The 10,672-nt window shown below is 46.2% G+C and overlaps 2 protein-coding genes across 2 annotated transcripts; one reads left to right on the plus strand and one right to left on the minus strand.

The window, feature by feature from the left end:
* The first annotated feature begins 1,214 nt into the window (after positions 1 to 1,214).
* On the plus strand, positions 1,215 to 2,074 carry LOC147192133 (histone H4). Its single transcript, XM_086135584.1, has one exon. The coding sequence runs from the start codon at positions 1,566 to 1,568 to the stop codon at positions 1,875 to 1,877; it is 312 nt and encodes a 103-aa protein (XP_085991710.1). The 5' UTR covers positions 1,215 to 1,565; the 3' UTR covers positions 1,878 to 2,074.
* A 1,033-nt stretch (positions 2,075 to 3,107) lies between these two features.
* On the minus strand, positions 3,108 to 3,720 carry LOC147192134 (histone H2B-like). The gene has a single exon (XM_086135583.1). It carries the CDS (start codon positions 3,712 to 3,714, stop codon positions 3,340 to 3,342), a length of 375 nt encoding a protein of 124 aa, XP_085991709.1. The 5' UTR covers positions 3,715 to 3,720; the 3' UTR covers positions 3,108 to 3,339.
* Between the last annotated feature and the right edge of the window lie 6,952 nt (positions 3,721 to 10,672).

A 10,672-nucleotide genomic window follows, 5' to 3' on the forward strand; every position in this document is an offset into this window, starting at 1 on the left:
GTCTATGTGTTTCCAAAGCTTTATTGAGCACAGTCATCAATGTTCTATTGAGAACAGGAGGGGTGGCAACTTATTTCGAACGACACACCATTTGATTCCGACAGGTGAAAAGTACATCACACAACAGGTTTATCACAACATGCTACAGACAAAATCATAGCATTGTTCGTCTTGGTGAAGGCTGAATATTTTCCGATGGTCTTCAATTGAATTTACAAAGTGTTTTAAATAATTTGAGTATGATCAACTTTTGCTGTTGTATGTTGAGTCGTGTGTTAGTAGCACAAAGTTTGTCCACATGAACTTTATGAAACACTTAATAACCTGAACCTGAGCATATAGATCTGGCTTACTGGATTGTATCCATATAAAGTGCTGTAACTGAAACAAAGCCTCTCGGGGAAACTTTTACTGAAAGAGGACAATACTTAAATTAAAAAGCATATAAAGTGCTGAAAATGTTACAATTGGCGGCAGCTTAACTTTAAGAGGAAGAAAAAAATGAAACACAGTGATCCCTCGCTATTTCGTGGTTCATTTATCGCGGATTCTGTGCATCGCAGATTTTTTCAAACATTCATAATTTTTGTCCCTATGCATGGAGTACAGTACTGTATATGTTGCTCTATGTGACTCGCTGTTGTGTTGCTGCTTCTCACGGACTTTTTGCGGACTTAAATTCTTTTATTTTTTTTAACTGTATGTTAATTGGTCACTATTTCGCGGATTTTCGTTTATCGCGGGTGGTTTTGGTCCCCATTAACCGCGATAAACAAGGGATTGCTGCACTTGTAACTTCTGTATACAGTATACATGTTCAAGGCTGAATAGGCTGAATATAGCATCTTAGTGGCCATACACTTGCCAGCATCTGGCTTTGTATTTATTAATTATCCTATTATTTTGCCGATTCAGTATACTTGATATCAAACTTGGCTGCTGTATGTGACCCACCCCCCCCCCCCTCGCCCTGACCTGAAAATTGGCATAGCATATTCACAAGTATTTCAAATATCTATCGGAATGGTATGTATCAAAGCTCCAGACTACTCTTGTGTAAATTATTTTAAAAATTAGAATATTCTCATTATAATCCCTCAAAGAGAAATTCGAACGATCACATCAACGCTGACGACTCTCCTTTGAAAGCAAACAAGAGCAGTAAAATGTGAAACAACCAAAATCAGAGCACGGTGTTAACATCTCTTCGCTGATTGGTCAACCGTTTCCCCGCTTCAGATTGCCAATCGCCGACATCACCGAGCAGCCATCCACCAAGGATAAGCAGTGTCAACTTTTGCCATGCCCTCATAAACGATAAAAAGTACAACTTGTTCTAATGTAACGTCTAATGTTCGAATATATTCTAATGTAAATGTTCAAGGAAGGAAGTAGTGTGGTGACTGAAGTGGTGGGGGCAGGCTGCCGAGTGACGGTCCTCCCCCAACCCTCCTTCCCGAGATAAATTGTTCACTGTCCTCTCTCAGGTCCGCAGTCCTGCAATACAAAGTCCACTTCGCCCAAGTCAGTTGTTTATGTTGATTATTTTGAGCGACTAAAGAAATATGTCTGGCAGAGGAAAGGGAGGCAAAGGTCTCGGGAAAGGAGGAGCTAAGCGTCACCGCAAAGTTCTCCGTGACAATATCCAGGGCATCACCAAGCCCGCCATCCGCCGTCTGGCTCGGCGCGGTGGGGTCAAGCGAATCTCCGGACTCATCTACGAGGAGACGCGCGGTGTGCTCAAAGTTTTTCTGGAGAACGTCATTCGTGACGCCGTCACCTATACTGAGCACGCAAAAAGGAAGACCGTGACTGCCATGGATGTGGTGTACGCTCTCAAGAGACAAGGGCGCACTCTCTACGGCTTCGGCGGTTAAACGCTTAAGCCGTCCATTGGTGATCCAACCCAAAGGCCCTTTTAAGGGCCACTAAACTCATTCTAAGAGAACATTTTTACTTTGGTGATGAGTATTAATTTAAGTGTAAGTTGAGGGCTTCGTTGTTTTTCAGTGGATGGCTCTTCTTTACGAATGACAAAAGGGGAGATGGAATCCTTTAATGCAGTTTATTAAAAGGAGAAAGAAAAAAACGTCTGCACCTCCGAACGGATGAACGAGAACACTTCCTGCTTCTCTTTAGCCAAGCAGACGCAAGCAACATAAGAATGTTTCAACAATTATTAAACAATATAATTTATATAACTATAACATAAAATAATATAATGTTCAAAAATTTAAAAAAAACAATTTAACATAAGCATTAGTTTAGAAAAAAAAGGAAACTTTGAATATGGAGGGGACACCGGTTTGAGGATAACTTCTGGGTTGAGTGAACGCTGGCGCTGCTCACCCGCAATTTAAGCGTTTTTACGGTTTACTTTCGTCATAAGAAAAACCCTACACTCCTGTCACAATTCATTGTGGTTTTGGGCCGTCGGTCGCCTGTTCGGCTGTCGGACGGGCCCCCGTGTCTTCTCCGCCCCTCTGCGCCCGTGTCTGAGCCGTGCTGCTGTGGACCGTCCTGTCGCTCCTCCGTCTGCCCGGAGGGTCTGCTGCAGTGCTCGGTGGCTCCCCACCTGCGCTACACCACTTTCCGGGCATCGCTCCTCGTCCTTCCCGGAGGTGTATCCACCGCGGGTCTCGTCGGGGCTTCCACCTCGGTGGCTCCGGGGGCATCGCCTCCTTTTGGTCGTCCTCCCGCCGGCCGCGCAGGGGCAGCGGCGGAGGCTGCGGCCGGTCCACGGACCACAGCGTGTAAGCCGGTCTGCCTAGGTCGGCTAATACTCCTCACGGCAGCGATGTAGCCGGCGTCGACTTCGGACTGTTTGACATTCGTTCGCTTGCTGGGAGGGGTTGTCTTGTCCAGGATATCCTCAAAGACCGTCTTCATCCTCCCTCCACCTCTGTGTACCCTCGGCCCGTCTCAGCACGATGGGGTGCAGTGCTTTCAGCCGCTCTGCCCCCAAACTCTGGAACTCACTCCCACCCAAGATCCGAAATAATGATTCTCTTCCCACATTCAAATCACATCTCAAACCCCACTTATTTAAAATCGCATACTCAGTTTAAATTCATCTCCTTTTATTAAATTTTTTTCTGCGGTTTTATTTTTCTTGTTTTGATTGTAAGGTGTCCTTGAGTGTTTTGAAAGGCGCTTAGATATTAAATGTATTATAACTCTTGCCTACAATATTTGAGATTTCTTCAACTACAAGCCTCAAAGAAATCGCTTCTTTAATTGTAACGTACAACTTTCACCAATAGCGCCTAGGAAGACCGACTCTTGAGGGTTTGGATGGCTCTTAAAAGAGCCTTTGGGTTACGGTGATACCGGGGTAGGTTACTTGGAGCTGGTGTATTTGGTAACCGCCTTTGTGCCTTCAGACACTGCGTGCTTGGCCAGCTCACCCGGCAGAAGGAGCCGCACGGCGGTCTGTATCTCCCTAGATGAGATGGTCGAGCGTTTGTTGTAATGAGCCAGGCGGGAAGCCTCGGAGGCGATTCGCTCGAAGATGTCGTTGACGAACGAGTTCATGATGCTCATGGCCTTGGATGAGATGCCGGTGTCGGGGTGCACCTGCTTCAGCACCTTGTACACGTAGATGGCGTAGCTCTCTCTCCTCCCCTTCTTTCTCCTCTTGTTGGGCTTCCCAGTGGATTTGGTGACAGCTTTCTTGGAGCCCTTCTTAGGGGCAGACTTTGCTGGCTCGGGCATGTTGGGGTCGAATGAGGACAAAATGGAGGAGCCAGTAATCTTATACACTATGTCATGCAAATTTCACTGTGCGAACGCCAACTCCGTGATTGGCTAGAATCTGGACGCTCACTGTGAGGTTTTCAGGTCAAATTAAAATAGCGGTTTGTGATCACGTGGTTTGACATGCGAAGCATTTCCAAGCTACCGTACATTTTACGAGGATGTATGGAAGACAATTATATATTTTTAAAGAATTATTATAGACTTAAATTCACGTGTATGAAATACAACACTTGATTTAGTTGAGGTTGGTACGGATATAAAGGCATATTATGTTTCAAGTATGGCTACGGTTGCATTTAAGTCGTGGCTTTAACGCCACTTAGTGGAAATCACGTGTACAACAGCTTGGCGTCAAAGAACCAGCCACTGATGGTCAAACGTCACCCATAAAAAAATGTTTTACTCTCGACTTTCCTTTTTTTCATGTCAATGCATTTATTTTGCATTTTTTACAGATTCATTCTTATTTTCTTGCTTTTTGTGGGTTATTTTTGAAGTGTATTTTAATTAATTTTGACTTTTTATATATTTTTGCATTTTTTTTAAATTAAGAATCTTTCCATCATTTTAAGTTGTTTTTCTTTTTTTATGTTACCCTTTATTTTCTTTCTGTTTGCTTTTGGATTTAACTGTTATTTTATAAACGACATTTACAATTATGTTTTTGTCATTCTCTAGAGTACCGTAATTTCATTGAATAAATTTACTTCTCTTCTCATGGTCTCACAACCCATGGGAGGGGCCAAAGGGGTCGGGTGCAATGTGAGCTGGGCGGCAGCCAAAGGCGGGGACTCTGGCAGTCCGATCCTCGGCTGCAGAAGCTAGCTCTTGGGACATGGAATGTCGCCTCTCTGGCAGGGAAGGAGCCCGAGCTGGTGTGCAAGGCAGAGAAGTTCTGACTGGATATAGTCGGACTTGCCTCCACACACAGCCTGGGTTCTGGTACCAGTTCTCTCGAGAGGGGTTGCACTCTCTTCCACTCTGGAGTTGCTCACGGTGAGAGGCGCAGAGCAGGTGTGGGCATACTCATTGCCCCCCGGCTCAGTGCCTGTACATTCGGGTTCACACTGGTAGACGAGAGGGTTGCCTCGGTGCTCGTCACGGATTGTCCATAACGAACACCTTGTTCAAACATAAGGGTGTCCATATGTGCACTTGGCACCAGGACACCCTAGGCCGCAGTTCGATGATTGACTTTGTGGTTGTATCATCGGATTTGCGGCCGCAAGTTTTGGACACTCGGGTGAAGAGAGGGGCGGAGCTGTCAACTGATCACCACCTGGTGGTGAGTAGGCTCCGATGGTGGGGGAAGATGCCGGTCCGTCCTGGCAGACCCAAACGTATTGTGAGGGTTTGTTGGGAGCGTCTGGCAGAATCCCCTGTCAGAAAGAGTTTCAACTCCCACCTCCGGCAGAGCTTTTCCCATGTCCCGGGGGATGCGGGGGACATTGAGTCTGAATGGACCATGTTCCGTGCCTCTATTGTTGAGGCGGCCAATCTGAGTTGTGGACGTAAGGTGGTTGGTGCCTGTCGTGGCGGCAACCCCCGTACTCGCTGGTGGACACCAGCAGTAAGGGATGCCGTCAAGCTGAAGAAGGAATCCTATCGGGCCTTTATGGCCTGTGGGACCCCAGAGGCAGCTGACGGGTATCGACTGGCCAAGCGTAACGCAGCTTCGGTGGTCGCCGAGGCAAAAACTCGGGCGTGGGAAGAGTTCGGTGAGGCCATGGAAGCCGACTTCCGGACGGCTTCGAGGAAATTCTGGTCCACCTTCAGACGTCTCAGGAGGGGGAAGCAGTGCACCACTAACACTGTGTATAGTGGGGATGGGGCGCTGCTGACTTCGACTCGGGACATTGTGAACCGGTGGGCAGAGTACTTCGAAGACCTCCTCAACTCCACCACACGCCTTCCTCGGAGGAAGCAGAGTCTGAGGATCCTGAGGTGGGCTCTCCTATCTCTGTGGTTGAAGTCACCGATGTGGTTAAAAAGCTCCTCGTGGCAAGGCCCCAGGGGTGGATGAGAGCCGCCCGGAGTTCCTCAAGGCTCTGGATGTTGTGGGGCTGTCCTGGTTGATACGCCTCTGCAACATTGCGTGGTCAACGGGGAGAGTGCCTCTGGATTGGCAGACCGGGGTGGTAGTCCCTCTTTTTAAAAAGGGGGACCGGAGGGTGTATTCCAACTACAGAGGGATCACACTCCTCAGCCTCCCTGTTAAGGTCTATTCAGGGGTGCTGGAGAGGAGGGACCGTCAGGAAGTCGAGCCTCAGATTGAGGAGGAGCAGTGTGGTTTTCGTCCCGGCCATGGAACAGTGGACCAGCTCTACACCCTTAGCAGGGTCCTTGAGGGTATGTGGGAATTCGCCCAACCAGTCTACATGTGTTTTGTGGACTTGGAGAAGGCGTTTGACCGTGTCCCTCTGGGACTTCTGTCGGGGGTGCTTCGTGGGTATGGGGTACCGAACCCCCTGATACGGGCTGTTCGGTCACTATACCACCGATGTCAGAGTTTGGTTCGCATTGCCGGCAGTAAGTCGGAATCGTTTCCAGTGAGGGTAGGACTCCGCCAAGGCTGCCCTTTGTCGCCGATTCTGTTCATAACCTTTATGGACAGAATTTCTAGGCGCAGCCGAAGCGTTGAGGGGTTCTGTTTTGGTGGCCTCAGTATTGCATCTCTGCTTTTTGCAGATGATGTGGTACTGTTGGCTCCTTCAAGCAGGGCTCTCCAACTCTCACTGGAGCGTTTCGCAGCCGAGTGTGAAGTGCTTGGGATGAAAATCAGCACCTCCAAACCTGAAACAATGGTCCTCAGCCGGAAACGGGTGGAGTGCCCCTCCGGGTCGGTGAGGAGATCTTGCCGCAAGTGGAGGAGTTTAAGTATCTTGGGGTCTTGTTCACGAGTGAGGGCAGGAGGGAGCGAGAGATCGACAGGCGGATCGGCGCAGCGTCTGCTGTGATGCGGACGTTGTATCGGTCTGTCGTGGTAAAGAAGGAGCTGAGCCAAAGGGCGAAGCTCTCAATTTACCGGTCGATCTACGTTCCAACCCTCATCTATGGTCACGAGCTATGGGTCGTGACCGAAAGAACGAGATCCCGGATACAAGCAGCCGAAATGAGTTTTCTCCGCAGGGTGTCCGGGCTCTCCCTTAGAGATAAGGTGAGAAGCTCGGTCATCCGGGAGGGGCTCAGAGTCGAGCCGCTTCTCCTCCACATCGAGAGGAGCCAGATGAGGTGGCTTGGGCATCTGATTCGGATGACTCCTCAACGCCTCCCTGGTGAGGTGTTCCAGGCATGTCCCACCGGGAGGAGACCCCGAGGAAGACCCAGGACACGCTGGAGAGACTATGTCACCCAGCTGGCCTGGGAACGCCTCGGGTTCCCCCGGGGAGAGCTGGAAGAAGTAGCTAGGGAGAGGGAAGTCTGGGCTTCCCTGCTAAAGCTGTTGCCCCCGCGACCCGGCCCCGGATAAGCGGTAGAAGATGGATGGATGGATGGAAATTTACTTCTCTATAGAACCCATTAGGAAAATGATGGCTTTAAACCCATGCACATTTCGTTAGTAAATGTAGATTTTTGACTCTTTTGGTTTGGGTCTCATATTTTCTTGACTTTTGACATTTTCTTTTATTCATTCATTCATTCATTCATCTTCCGAACCGCTTCATCCTCACTCGGGTCGCGGGGGTTGCTGGAGCCTATTTTATTTCCTTTATTTTTTTTTTTTATGCTTATTTTAGAATTATGTTAGCTTTTTTTCCTCTTTCAACTCTTCTTTAACTTTTTCATTTTTTTTTGCATCCATCCATTAACTGAGCCGCTTATCCTCACCAGGGTCGTGAGCGTACTGGAGCCTATCCCAGGGCACACAGACAAAACAGCTGTTCACGCTCACAGTCACGCGTGGGGATAATTTAGAGCGTTCAACCAAACTACCATGGACGTTTTTGGAATGTGGGAGGAAACAGGTGCACCTGGAGAAAACCCATGCAGGCACAGGGAGAACATGAAAACTCCACACAGACAGGCCGGGGCCTGGAATCGAACCCATGACCTCTGCACTGTGAGGTGGACGTGCCAACTAGCAGACCACTGTGCTGCCAATTTATTATAAATATTAGTGAATATATGTATTTTCATGACAAATCTTTATTTTTTACAGACCAAGTCAGGAAAACCCACTTGTGGAGTCCAGTGATGGAGCTGTCACTGTTTGTCAAGTCCCATTTAAAACTTACTACACTATGAACGACACTACAAAAAGCAATCGAAACCACTGGCAAACATACTAAAACAATGCTGGACAAAGTACAGCCCAGGAGTCACATCCGGCACTCCCGAACAGCTCCCTGACATAGACCAAAGTACGAGAGGGGTAGCGAGAGAGAGCTACGACTCGTCTGCGGTGTTACCAACTTAGTGAGTCTTTCGACCCCTCTAGAAAAACAACAGTGGTCCTAATGTTCGCAACATTTAGATGTCCTGCACTACATATACTCTTATATGTCTTTTACACATACAGTATATCTTTTCTAGATTTGACAATACTTATTAAAATAAGTAATAACATATATAGGAGGGGTCGAAGCCCACGTGTGAAATGCTGAATTGGCTGAGGCAGTTATGTATCTTTGGAATTGGGAGTGGTGTAATGACACCAGATGAGCCTGAATGTAGCACACAGCTATTATGACAAAAGACTGTACTTATTACAAGAGGACAATTAAAACTTTTTTTTTTAAGAGGATGTGTGGCCACACCTTCGGCAGCTATTTGTCTGTCATTAGATCAAGATGTAACTCACCTCAGTTCCTGCAGCTGAAGAAATTTACATGTTGGCATCATAACCAATCTTATTGTGACAATCTCTCTCAGGTGCTGGTTGACGGTCATGCCTGAAAACAAACAGGAAGTCTGCCATTTGGGGTTAAAAGCAGTCATTTTGGCTCCACTAGCGCCGCCCACATTCAAAATAAATAAATCAGCCCTCAAAACCAGTTTTACTTATGTCATGAGATTTGGTACACATGTCTATTATGAGTAGATCCACAAAAAATGCTGAGGAGGCCATGACTGAAAAGACACAGAATCTGCCATTTTGGCTGTTGTAGTTCTACCAACTAGATTTTTAGGGGGCGGGGGGGCAACTACCAAAGCCAGTGTTGCTTAGCAACATGAAATTTACTAAACATATCTTGTATATCATGAGTAGACCCACAAAAAAATCTTAAGAGGTCATGCCTCAAGTAGTTATTTTGACTCTTGTAGAATCTTGTAAAGTTCAGCGTTCAAAACCAATTTTCCTTAGCAACATAAAAAATGGTAAGTGTGTCTATCATGAATAGACCCACAAAAAATGCTGAACAAGTCATGCCTGAAAAGACGAAAGAACTCTGTCATTTGGGCTCTTGGAATTCTATCCATTTTTTCAGGGGGGGGGGGGGGGGGGATCAGCTACCAAAGCCAGTTTCATTAAGTAATGTGAAATACGGTAAATGTCTATCATAAGTAGACCAGCAAAAAAGTCTCAAAAACCCGTAGCTGAAAAGACATGGGGGGGAAAAAAAAATGTTTTTTTACATGGTTTCTTTCTATAATCACACATTTTCACTTATTGTGGTTTTACTATAGAACCTGTCGAGCACAACCAATGAGCATTCACTCTTTCTCACCGTGAGAGGAAGGCCCCGCCTTCAAAATAATTCACAGATGCCCCCTCCGGGCAGAAATGGGCCAATGTAATGACTCCGCTCCCGACGCCCTAATTTTACCATACCAAGAATGTGGCTTGACGGCGTCTTTTTGTCACACATGTAATTTAGCAAATCATCAATTACATGGTGATTTGCTATTCATCACTTAGTAATCCGTCCCCATCCTCCATGTGATGAAAACCCCTCCCAAAAATCTCAATCAGCTGCATCATGAGGAAAACAAGAACTGCCGACACAATGGGGACCAGAACACCCAATCATCATATTCTGTGAAATCAACAGTTGCACCGTCACATTTGGTCCAGTGAAACGGAATACAAGAGAAATTTGGGTAATTGGTTCAAGAACCCCGTGGAGGTTTGACGCTAGCGCCAGACAAAAGGCGCGGTGAAAAGACAGCGTTGTCATTAGTTTGTGCTCAGGTGTGGCCGACATTCGGCAGGTAATCAGAACCAACTGTACTCTTGGTTAAATGTGTTAATTAGAGGGAAATTAGCATTAACTTCATCATGTAGGAAGGAAGTCAGGGGTGGGGGGGGGCATTGTTGCCAGGAAATTGCCTTAATTTCAGCTTTTTTATTTTGCACTTTTGTTTCCTTGTTTATTTTTGATGAAGGGTTTACACTTTTGCAGCGGTTGTAAAAGCGCAATATAAATAAAGTTTGATGGAGAAATTATTTTCAACCTTTGACATTTGGTCTTTTTAAACTCTGTTTCCTATATTTTTGTTCATATATACAGTATATTTTCAGAGTTTTTCAGATTTTTTCCCCTTTTTAAATTGGCAGGGTTTTTTTTCTCAGTATTTCAAAATTTTCTCTTTTTGTTGTGTTTCACTTTTTTCCTTTTTGTGCGTTTCTTTGATCTTTTTCATTACATTTTTTTTAAGATAAGAAGATAAGAAAACCTTTATTAGTCTCGCAATGGAGAAATTCCCAATTCACAGCAGCAAAGTTATGAAAGGAAAAAGTAGAACAACAAAATATAGGAGCTGCTGGAAAGGCAGCCACTCTCGCGGCGCCATTTGCCTTTTTGAATTTTCACATTTTTCTTGTGTTTTTAACTTTTCTTTACTCTGGCGTTACATTTTTCACCTTTATATGTTTCAGTTTGGCGGCACGGTGTTTGACTGGTTAGCACGTCGGCCTCACAATGCAACGGTCGTGTATTCGATTCAGGTCCCCTGCCTTTCTGTGTGGGGT

The sequence above is a fragment of the Hippocampus guttulatus genome, chromosome 17, assembly GCF_054856545.1.
Source record: "Hippocampus guttulatus isolate MCC_2025c chromosome 17, RoL_Hgut_1.0, whole genome shotgun sequence".
In the NCBI taxonomy this organism is placed as follows: domain Eukaryota; kingdom Metazoa; phylum Chordata; class Actinopteri; order Syngnathiformes; family Syngnathidae; genus Hippocampus; species Hippocampus guttulatus.

Bases quoted from the DNA above. Each gene is read 5' to 3' on its own strand.
- LOC147192133 (XM_086135584.1), top strand. From the start codon at position 1,566: ATGTCTGGCAGAGGAAAGGGAGGCAAAGGTCTCGGGAAAGGAGGAGCT.
- LOC147192134 (XM_086135583.1), bottom strand. From the start codon at position 3,714: ATGCCCGAGCCAGCAAAGTCTGCCCCTAAGAAGGGCTCCAAGAAAGCT.